Raw genomic sequence first — 12,500 nt, 5'->3', positions numbered from 1 at the left:
CTTTGTCTATAACCTGACCGCTTTTATGTTAGCTACCTCTCTTTGTTTATTATGTTTATTTTCTGCTGGATCTACTCTCTTGTTTTATGCTGCAGCTGTTACATGTACTGTAATATTGTACATGCTCATTGTTATATATTGTATATATTATATAATAATATAATATATCAGTATGTATTATATACTGTATATATAATATCTAAATATTACATATATGTTATATTGCTACTATGGTACATTTTTAGTCTACTTAATACCTTTTGCTTTCGCCCTCTTTTTTTTTGCCCTTGCGTGCATTATCCTTTCCATCCTTATCCTTTCCATCCTTTGTAACTGAGCTACTGTGTGGAACAATTTCCTAATTTACGTAATTTTCCACGCTGACGGCCATAATGCAAATAGTTTAACAAAAAGAAAACAAGCAAAGACCCTAAAAAAGGGTGTGGTATTGTTTGTGTTATGGCGCCATCTTTTGGACGAGTTTGCTCACTGTAGTGTCCTTCTTTTTAGTGCTTTCAGCCGGAAGTTGAAGTGCCGTTCCGTCTTCTAGCCGTCCGTAGCTCGTACGGATAATTCGTAAGTTTTACAATATAACTAAAACAATTCTTACTTACTAAACCGTCCCGTGTGTGATGTCTGTAGAAGTGTTTTCATGCATATTTGTACGTGCTATCGTAATGTAATCAAGCTCGCGTCGTCAGCATTAGCTAATATGCTAACACGTTTACAAGTGTCTGTGTGAGTATTATTAACTTACAATAAAACATTTTTTGTATTGCTTCAGTTTTGTAAATTCACCAAAACGTCACCGTGGAGTTATTGAGTCTGTTTAGCTGATTGGAGAGCTAGCTTGCGCCACTAGTGGGTCCATGACCATGACTTCTGTTTTGTTTGATCAGCCGTTTTACTGCCGTGTTACAGACACCGTTTGGAAACAATGAAAGTATTTCAAGAATATTTTTTTCTAAATAACTATTTTGCAACGTTTACATGTGCCACTTATACTTCGGTGTGGCTAATAAACAGATTGATTTTATTTTATTTCGCTTTTCCCAAAAATTTAGTGGGTGTGGTTTATATACCGATGCATTCTATAGTCCGGAAAATTCAGTACCGTATTTTTCGGACTATAAGTGGCAGTTTTTTTCATAGTTTGGCCGGGGGTGCGACTTATACTCAGGAGCGACTTATGTGTGAAATGATGAACACATTAGCGTAAAATATCAAATAATATTATTGACGTAAGAGACTAGACGTATAAGATTTCATGGGATTTAGCGATTAGGAGTGACAGATTGTTTGGTAAACGTATAGCATGTTCTATATGTTATAGTTATTTGAATGACTCTTACCATAATATGTTATGTTAACATAGCAGTTGGTTATTTATGCCTCATATAACGTACACTTATTCAGCCTGTTGTTCACTATTCTTTAGACATTTTAAATTGCCTTTCAAATGTCTATTCTTGCTGTTGGCTTTTATCAAACACATTTCCCCCCAAAAATGCGACTTATATACTGTATGTTTGTTTCCTTCTTTATTAAGCATTTTCGTCCGGTGCGACTTATACTCTGAAAAATACGGCACATTAGTCTTATTTGCAATGTAATTGCATTTCCAAAGCATTAGATGGCAGTACTGCGTAGGCATTCTATGGTGTAGGGCTGCAACTAACGATTAATATGATAATCGATTAATCTGTCGATTATTACTTCGATTAATCGATTAATAATCGGATAAAATAGACAAACTACATTTCTATCCTTTCCAGTATTTTATTGAAAAAACCCAGCATAGTGGCACCATGTGGTGGACATTGGGGGTGCAGCATACACCAATAATAACACAGAAATGTAACTCATCAGAACTGAATCAGATATTGTACACGTTTCTGTTGTGAATAATAAAGGATTCATTTTAGGCTGCCTCTGAATAATAGCATGAAATATTGCAGCACCTTCATAACGTTTAGTTATACTAAAGCGTCACTCAAATCTAAATATATTTATATAGCTTTATCAGCCCGGCTACATTGATCCATTATGAAACCAACCTGAGATATTTCTGTCCGTTACGTTTATTTCCAAATTGGTAACTGTGCGTTTTCTCTCTCAAAACGGAGTCAAATGTGCCGGAGACACATTATCAGCCCCGCGTTGCAACAAAGGCATAACTTTAAAGTTACTCACAAAAAAGCTGAACTCATGAATGCTTGTTGCCACTATGGACTTAAAAAGTGACGTACTGTGAGTTCTTCCCTTCATCCATGGCTGCAACATGTTTCTTCTTCAGGTGCTCCTGAAGCAATGTTGTACTTCCGTGCCATTTTGCAGGAAACGCTCTTCTTTGAAGTCTTTAAAGTGAAGTGTTCCCACACTTTTGACGACTTAGGTCGTACACTTTTCTCCATTGAAGCAATAACCTCAAGATGTTTCTCCGCTAAACGATCGGTAGTGTTTTCCTGCGCCATTTTTCAAATGTTTCCAGACGGCGTGGTCACGTGAGCTGCACATGACACATCATTGGCTAGCTTACGCCACCTCATGGGACGTAGCCTCAGCGCCGTCCTGCCGTTGTTTTGTACAGTTTTTGTACTTATATTGATTATTGTTTCTCAGCTGTTTGTAAATGTTGCAGTTTATAAATAAAGGTTTATAAAAAAAATAATTATTTTTTAAAAATAAAATTAAAAAAAGCCTCCGCGCATGCGCATAGCATAGTTCCAACGAATCGATGACTAAATTAATCGCCAACTATTTTTATAATCGATTTTAATCGATGTAATCGATTAGTTGTTGCAGCCCTACTATGGTGTGTTGTCTAACTAGGAAGTAGCTTTTCCTATGAAGCTGTGTGTGTTATGCTGTGCCCTACAAAATATTTACCCTGCAAGTATTGTACTTATTACGCACCAGCTGCTTTATTGTAACATTCACTGGAGTTGTGGTTTTCACTACCAAATTTAGAGGTGTTGAAATAGCCATGTCAAACTGCTAATGCTAATTGTAGCCTGTCTAAGGCACATCAAATGCAAATTAGCATCAAGTTGGAGCAGTTTGGCAGAGTGGAGCCTTATTCGTTTGAGCTCGGTTAGTGTTGACTTGTATCCATATTTAATAAGACTAGAACGCTCCGTTTGACACTCTGATTCAATGTACAAAAACAACAACCTGTAATACTTAAGCTTCGCAAGAAATAATCACACTTAAGCCGCCTAAGGGAACAGATTCCAAGTGACTGAGTAATCTTTCAAACAGGAAATGAATCACTTATTGGCAGCAAAGTGAGCCTGGCATGAATTTAGAATCCAGACCAGCTTATAAAGTAAGCAATACTTAGCCAGTGGCTACGAATGCTAATGCTAGGTCAGTCATAATCATGAGGTCATTGAGATAGGACTATCCAGGGCTGGGCAATAAAACGATATCAATATATATCCACTGATATCAATAATGTTATCATTATTTTTCTTTGCCGGAAAAAAAACGGGAAGTTGTGAAGCAACACAAAGCAGGCATTCAATTTCTGCCGTGATAGCTGAGGGGGATTATTATGGGCCCGCTGCAATGGAAGCAGCCCATATTATTATTCCACATACTTCAACTTTTATTATTATATTTCCCGCACGTTTCTCTAACGATTAATACGAGACGGATCGGCCAACGAACCCCCACATATGTTATACCGTCGGAAAGGTCTCACTCGCGCCTACGCCGATACTTTAAGTTGGCAACATTTCGTGTTACCGTGGTGACGCTATTCACGGATATATTAAAAAAATGGGCCAATTGAATGGGTACGTACCCTTTTAACGGACGATTGCTCGGAGACAAACGCCAAAAAGACGAGGTTACCTCCTCTTGTAGCTCAGCCTTACTTTCACGTAGCTCGGTGCTTAACGTCTCATTTTGTTCACACACTCGTCTACTTTCGACACACGCTAACTGATAGCATGCAAACGTTAGCTTGCTTGCATGCTAACATAAGCATATTTTTTTTAGCTAAATTTGCGTCCGTTTACCCCAGAGTACGTGACACTTTTTAACTGTTGCCATGCAAAAGTTAGCATGCCAGCAAGCTAATATTAGCATGCTAACTTTTATTTTGTTGTTTTTTTCACTTTATTCTTTACTTCCGCAGCCATACACCTTACAGCCGTGTTACTTGATATGTGAGACACGCTAACTGTGAGCATGCCATCGTTAGCACACATGCTAATGTTTTATGCTAGCTCTGTAGCTTATTTTGTACAGTTAAACTTAAAACTCACGGATTCAGACACCCGGCACCATCTTAAAAGTACGGCCACAGATAGCAGGCCCATCAAAATTAACGCGGGAATTTTCTAGTTATTATTACAGGTCATATAAAATATCAGTAATTATCTGAATTGACCGATACAAAACACCCATATATCGTGATACAGTTTTCAGCCCTAGGACTAACCATTTTTACAACTTTCAGGTCTGAAATGTCATAGTTCCACTTCATAGTACTATGATATGATACAGTATGTTCCGGTCTATGGTAAATAAAGGTGAACCTGATCTTGTGCTACCATCCATAAGGCGCCAATGTTGTTAATGGTGGCATCAGTGGTGTGTGTGTGTGTGTGTGTGTGTGTGTGTGTGTGTGTGTGTGTGTGTGTGTGTGTGTGTGTGTCAGACGTACATGGAGGAGTTTATAGTGGTATATCCAGAAGGACACTCAGGAATACAGGCGCCATTGTGGATGACGTATTCATGGCAACCAGACTCCCGGCCTTGGTTCTGTCTCTTGGTCTCCTTACATTGGTTGTGGAGCGCCTGTGAAAAAACAGCAGACGTCGGAGAATTAGCCCAAATCAAACTTGATTTTTTACAGCAAGTGGCAAACACTGTAGACAAATAGGAAAAAGGAATTAAGAGAATAAAACACAAACGCACACAGCAATATTGACAATAATAATATGGGCTGCTTGCATTGCAGCAGGCCCATAATAAGAAAACAGAACATGGCACCAAGGATTTGAGGGGAAAAGGCCACCTTTGAGGCGTCCACACTGGAGAATAACTCATATTAATGCCATCTAAAACATAGTGTGAAAATATGATACAAATATATGTAAATTATTACATATAAACACAAATTAATGCCATCTAAAAATAGTGTGAAAATATGATAAAATATATGTAATAAATTACATATAAACACAAATTAATGCCATCTAAAAATAGTGTGAAAATATGATAACATATATAAACATTTCATGTAAACACAAATTAATGCCATCTAAAAATAGTGTGAAAATATGATAACATATATAAACATTTCATGTAAACACAAATTAATGCCATCTAAAAATAGTGTGAAAATATGATAAAATATATGTAAAAAATTACATATAAACACAAATTAATGCCATCTAAAAATAGTGTGAAAATATGATAAAATATATGTAAAAAAATATATATAAACACGAATGAATGCCATTTAAAAATAGTGTGAAAATATGATAACATATATGTACAAATATACTACAGGTATATATAAAAACAAATGAATGCCATCTAAAAATAGTGTGAAAATATGATTAAATATATGTAAAAAATTACATATAAACACAAATGAATGCCATCTAAAAATAGTGTGAAAATATGATAACATATATGTAAACATTACATATAAACACAAATTAATGCCATCTAAAAATAGTGTGAAAATATGATAAAATATATGTAAAAACAAAATATATATATATGTAAACACAAATTAATGCCATCTAAAAATAGTGTGAAAATGTGATAAAATATATGTTAAAAAAATTACATATAAACACAAATTAATGCCATCTAAAAATAGTGTGAAAACATTACATACAAACACAAATTAATGCCATTTAAAAATAGTGTGAAAATATGATAAAATATATGTAAAAAAATATATATAAACACAAATGAATGCCATTTAAAAATAGTGAGAAAATATGATAACATATATGTACAAATATACTACAGGTATATATAAACACAAATTAATGCCATCTAAAAATAGTGTGAAAATATGATTAAATATATGTAAAAAAGATACATATAAATACAAATTAATGCTATTTAAAAATAGTGTGAAAATATGATAAAATATATGTAAGAAATTACATATAAACACAAATGAATGCCATCTAAAAATAGTGTGAAAATATGATAACATATGTAAAACATTACATATAAACACAAATTAATACCATTTAAAAATAGTGTGAAAATATGATAAAATATATGTAAAAAATATATGTAAACACAAATTAATACCATTTAAAAATGGTGTGAAAATATGATAAAATATATGTAAAAAATTACTTATAAACACAAATTAATGCCATTTAAAAATAGTATGAAAATATGATTAAATATATGTAAAAGAATTACATATAAATACAAATTAATGCCATTTAAAAATAGTGTGAAAATATGATAATATATATGTAAAAAATTACATATAAACACAAATTAATGCCATTTAAAAATAGTATGAAAATATGATTAAATATATGTAAAAGAATTACATATAAATACAAATTAATGCCATCTAAAAATAGTGTGAAAATATGATAACATATGTAAAACATTACATGTAAACACAAATTAATGCCATTTAAAAATAGTGTGAAAATATGATAAAATATATGTAAAAAAAATATATGTAAACACAAATCAATGCCATCTAAAAATAGTGTGAAAATATGATAAAATATATGTAAAAAATTACATATAAACACAAATTAATGCCATTTAAAAATAGTGTGAAAATATGATTTAATATATGTAAAAGAATTACATATAAATACAAATTAATGCCATTTAAAAATAGTGTGAAAATATGATAATATATATGTAAAAAATTACATATAAACACAAATTAATGCCATCTAAAAATAGTGTGAAAATATGATAACATATGTAAAACATTACATATAAACACAAATTAATGCCATTTAAAAATAGTGTGAAAATATGATAAAATATATGTAAAAAAATATATGTAAACACAAATCAATGCCATCTAAAAATAGTGTGAAAATATGATTAAATATATGTTAAAAAAAATACATATAAACACAAATTAATGCTATCTAAAAATAGTGTGAAAATATGATAAAATATATGTAAAAAAAACAACCATTTAAATAGCATATAATAATTAGAAAAATATTACATTGAGACAGAAATAGTAGTAATAATGCAATAAATAAAATAACAAAATTAAAGAATTAAAATAAAAAATAAAACATAAGTGTTTAACATGATCAGTAAAAAAACAGTAATATTTAAAAAAAATGGATAGATGTTGATAGTCCAAGTCATACTACTGGTACACACAAGCATGGAGATATAGAGCAGTAACAACTGTGTCATATATTGGAATATGGGATCCATTATTTACATTACACAGGGGCGGTATAGCTCGGTTGGTACAGCGGCCGTGCCAGCAACTTGAGGGTTGCAGGTTCGATCCCCGCTTCCGCCATCCTAGTCACTGCCGTTGTGTCCTTGGGCAAGACACTTTACCCACCTGCTCCCAGATTGGCTTTCACTATGTAAAGCGCTTTGAGTCACTGGAGAAAAAGCACTATATAAATATAACTCACTTCACATTTGTTTTAACTATTAAATTAACGCAAATTATGACTTATTTTATCTTTGTGCAAAATATTGAACACAATGTGCTGTCATTCTGAGGAGATGTGATGCACGTGTCAGTCACTGTCACACTATTACTCTTGTTTTTGTCATAAATGGCTGTGATGATAATGTAAATGAGGGATTTTTAATTACTGCTATGTTGAACATTTAGTGGGTGCGGCTCTATAGTCCAGAAAATTCCAAGATATCATACATAATAAATTAATGTGAGCATTGTGTTTGTGTTCATCCTTCCTTTTCATTATACGCACTGTGAGAATAATTGTATATAAGTTATCACACAACTTGTTTGCTATGAGTTGAGGTTGCCCTGCGTGAAGACAAAAGCTGTCTTTGATCTTATCAAGCAAAAGGCGGACAGCTTGTAAACCTCCACTGTGTGCGATGGAATGCGCCGTAGATGTGTCGGTTTCTCGGATCTTGGACAGCCACAGGAAGGACTTATCAGGACCCGAAATCTACAAGCAGAGAGGGGGCAAACCTGACACCGCTCCAAGCACATTTTTGTTTGAACTGTTTATGACCCAGTGCAGCTGCTGTATAATATGTCTTGTTTAATAGATAGTTAGGTGTTTGAACCTGACACACACTATGGCGTTTTTACCTAGCAATTTTTTTTTTGTGTGTGACAATACCACGATTTTATCATCTAACCGTGGCCTTAATACCGTGACGATATCGTGCCGTGAAATGTTGACGAGGTCACATCCCTAACCAATGTCAGTACCTGGCAGAAGGAGAAGCTGACGCAGCGCCACCCCCTGAAGACGTAGTACCCGGCGGGACACTTCTCCACGCAGCTGCTGGCGTGCTGGAGGTTCCTGCAGGACACGCAGCTGCTGGCGTTGCCCGGCTCGGAGCAGCCGCCCAAGCACTGGTCGTGGCAGCACTGGCCCTGGAGGTTGCACGCGCCATGCTTGCAGCGGTCCAGGCACACTGCAGAGCGAGAGGAAGGTGGTTAGTAAAAGGATTAACACGTTGTTTTGAACACATTTATTTCCCTTTCCATAGCAGCGCACTTCCGACTTCTGGCAAAAATGAGCATTCACAACCTTATATTTTTGAAGCTGAACATACTGAGGATGAACTACTGCTTCGAGAAGCGAGCACAAAAGGAAGAGTGAGGTGAAAGTGACTTTGTTGTTACAAATGTGGAACTTGAAGCCAAGCTATTTAAACACAAATGGAGTGCTTACCCAAATAAACCGGGAAAAAGGCTGGACCAAACGCACAACTGTCAATCCAGTGAGTCACACTTCATATTAAATCATGATCCACGCAGCACATCATGCGTGTTATTACAATGACAGTGCATAGTCTGTGTACAAACAAAACATGAAATAATACTTTACTGGAATATACGTGTCAGAATAATTGTATCTAAGTTATCACAAAACTTTGTGTTTCAATGAGTTCCCGGCAAGAGGACAAAAGCTGTCTTTGATCCTACCAAGCAAAAGGCTTGTAAAACGCCACTGTGTAGGATGGGAAGCGACATGAAGGCGTCGGTTTCTTTGATGTATCGTAATCCACAGGAAGATTTTATCTTGACCCGAGATCTACAAAGCAGAGAGGAAGCAGGGCCTGACTCCCCTCCAGGCACCTTTTCTTTGAACTGTATTTGTGACCAAAGGCAGCGGCTGTTTACGACCCCCGTCCCTTTAGAAAGCGCTGTTGCCATGTAATCAGGGAAAGTCCAAATAAAAGAGGAGGCGTACAATCTTTCGTCAGAGTGTGGGACGACACTGTAGTCTACGTGGTTCTCCTCAATTGAGCTGAATTGAATTCTGTCTCTGTTTAATTCCTTGCTTCTTGTCTTGTTTAATAGATGTCATCAGTGTTTGAACCTGACAATACCGTAAAAATCTTGTAAGACTTAAAATAATCCGGCGTTTGCCGTCTAACATCGTGACAAAAATTGTCTTTGTGTGTGCAACACTTATTTTGACAAATTTAGAGTCCGAAAATTCCAACTGAATTCGTCCAAACCTGCACGTTTAGACGCCAACGCCAACGTGGAAGAAAGAGCACACCGTTAGAAAAGCCCCGAGCTGCAATTTGCAAGCAAACGTGCAATTCCGCTGATATCGCACAGCCGCAGTCCGGGGACAAGTTTCATCGCCAAGGGGCCGAACATTAAATGTCGTGGGCTCATGTCAGCTTTCGTTTGACCTATCGGGAAACGACGCTTGGTCCTCCAGCCAAAGTGTCAATGGGATTGGATTAGCCTTCAGCTTCGACCAGTGCCCTGTAATGATCTAATAAACGGGCCGTTATTGCGGCCCAGGAGAGACTAATGACGTCTCATGCTCGCCAACGACCTTTGCACCAAATGCTGACTTGCATCAAGCTACGTTTCACTAGCGAAACACTTATTGACAGATCAGAAGTAAGAATGCACACATTTATTAAACATCCTTCATTTACATTTTAAAGCAAATATCAACAATTCCATCCTTCACTTATTTGATGTGACAGGGCATGTTTCAACTATCAGCTTAAAGGGGAACTGTTTTATAATAATGGCAGACTTGGTAACAAACAACAAAGATGACTATTTTTGGTCAAATTTACCACCTTATACTTTTTGACGCTGAGTATACAGAGGATGAACTGCTGCTTAAAGAGACGAGCACGAAGGAAGGGTGAGACGTTGGAGCAGACAGAAGCCGAGAGAGTGACGTGGACAGGACTGAATATGGAATTTGAAGCCATGCTATTTCAACATAAATGGAGTGCTTACCCAAATAAACTGGAAAAAATATCCCACAGAAGCTGGACAAAACGCAAAAGTGTCCATCGAGTGAGTCACACTTTATGTTGATCATGAGTACATACTCAGTACATACTCTGTCTGGCTCGCTGTGTAGTAACAAAACATGCAATAATACTTTACAGATACTTTAATATGATTGTTCATGTTTTCCACTCAGTACAGATTGGTGTCCTATCACAGTGTTGTGTATTCTAAACTCAAACAAGTTTCGTGTTGTCGTAGAAGCTAGTTTATCTCTTTCTGTAGTTAGCTTTTATATATGTAATATATATATGTATATATACATATATATATATATATATATATATATATATATATATATATATATATATATATATATATATATATATATATATATATATATATTTATATATACATATACATATATATATTAGAGATGTCCGATAATATCGGTCTGCCGATATTATCAGCCGATAAATGCGTTAAAATGTAATATCGGAAATTATCGGTATCGTTTTTTTTATTATCAGTATCGTTTTATTTTTTAAATTTTTTATTAAATCCACATAAAAAACACAAGATACACTTACAATTAGTGCACCAAGCCAAAAAACCTCCCTCCCCCCATTTACACTCACTCACACAAAAGGGTTGTTTCTTTCTGTTATTAATATTCTGCTTCCTACATTATATATCAATATATATCAATACAGTCTGCAAGGGATACAGTCCGTAAGCACACATGATTGTGCGTGCTGCTGCTCCACTAATAGTACTAACCTTTAACAGTTAATTTTACAAATGTTCATTAATTACTAGTTTCTATGTAACTGTTTTTATATTGTTTTACTTTCTTTTTTATTCAAGAAAATGTTTTTAATTTATTTATCTTATTTTATTTGATTCATTTTTTTTAAAAAGTACCTTATCTTCACCATACCTGGATGTCCAAATTAGACATAATAATGTGTTAATTCCACGACTGTATATATCGGTTGATATCGGTATCGGTTGATATCGGTATCGGTTGATATCGGTATCGGTAATTAAAGAGTTGGACAATATCGGCATATCGGATATCGGCAAAAAGCCATTATCGGACATCCCTAATATATATATATATATATATATATATATATATATATATATATATATATATATATATATATATATATATATATATATATATATATATATATATATATATATATATATATATATGTATATATACATATATAAAGTATCAAAGAAGAGAAGAATAAGTGATTATTACATTTAACAGAAGTGTAGATAGAACATGTTGAAACAGAAAGTAAGCAGATATTGACAGTAAATGAACAAGTAGATTAATAATCTATTTTTACAGTTTGTCCCTCATAATGTAGACAAAATAATAGGTGTATAAATGACACAACATGTTACTGCATATGCCTAATTAGGAGTGTTTGTTTGTTTACTTACTACTAAAAGACAAGTTGTCTAGTATGTTCACTCTTTTATTTAAGGACTAAATTACAATAATAAAAACATGTTTATTGTACCATAGGATTGTTTGTTAAAATAAAGCCAATAATGACATTTTTTTGTGGTCCCCTTTATTTAAAAAATATTTTTAAAGTATCAAAATACATTTTGGTACCGGTACTAAAATATTGATATCGGGACAACTAGGGATGTCCGATAATGGCTTTTTGCCGATATCCGATATGCCGATATTGTCCAACTCTTTAATTACCGATACCGATATCAACCGATACCGATATCAACCGATATATACAGTCGTGGAATTAACACATTATTATGCCTAATTTGGACAACCAGGTATGGTGAAGATAAGGTACTTTTTAAAAAAATGAATCAAATAAAATAAGATAAATAAATTAAAAACATTTTCTTGAATAAAAAAGAAAGTAAAACAATATAAAAACAGTTACATAGAAACTAGTAATTAATGAAAATTTGTAAAATTAACTGTTAAAGGTTAGTACTATTAGTGGAGCAGCAGCACGCACAATCATGTGTGCTTACGGACTGTATCCCTTGCAGACTGTATTGATATATATTGATATATAATGTA

At 34.3% G+C, this 12,500-nt stretch overlaps 1 protein-coding gene across 2 annotated transcripts in view; it reads right to left on the bottom strand.

Annotated features, from left to right (window-relative positions):
- Window positions 1–12,500, bottom strand: part of LOC133635040 (insulin receptor-like) — a 212,595-nt gene that overhangs the window by 80,830 nt on the left and 119,265 nt on the right. For both annotated transcript variants that reach the window (XM_062027761.1, XM_062027762.1), the window contains exons 3-4: window positions 8,414–8,622; window positions 4,676–4,809 (exon numbers count right to left, since the gene is read on the bottom strand). In XM_062027761.1, coding sequence (XP_061883745.1) covers window positions 4,676–4,809; window positions 8,414–8,622 — 343 coding nt within the window. The remainder of the gene's footprint in view (window positions 1–4,675; window positions 4,810–8,413; window positions 8,623–12,500) is intronic.

Source organism: Entelurus aequoreus, linkage group LG19 (assembly GCF_033978785.1).
Source record: "Entelurus aequoreus isolate RoL-2023_Sb linkage group LG19, RoL_Eaeq_v1.1, whole genome shotgun sequence".
NCBI lineage: Eukaryota > Metazoa > Chordata > Actinopteri > Syngnathiformes > Syngnathidae > Entelurus > Entelurus aequoreus.
The sequence above is the reverse complement of the archived record's forward strand: the minus strand, read 5'-3'. Positions and strand labels throughout refer to the sequence as shown.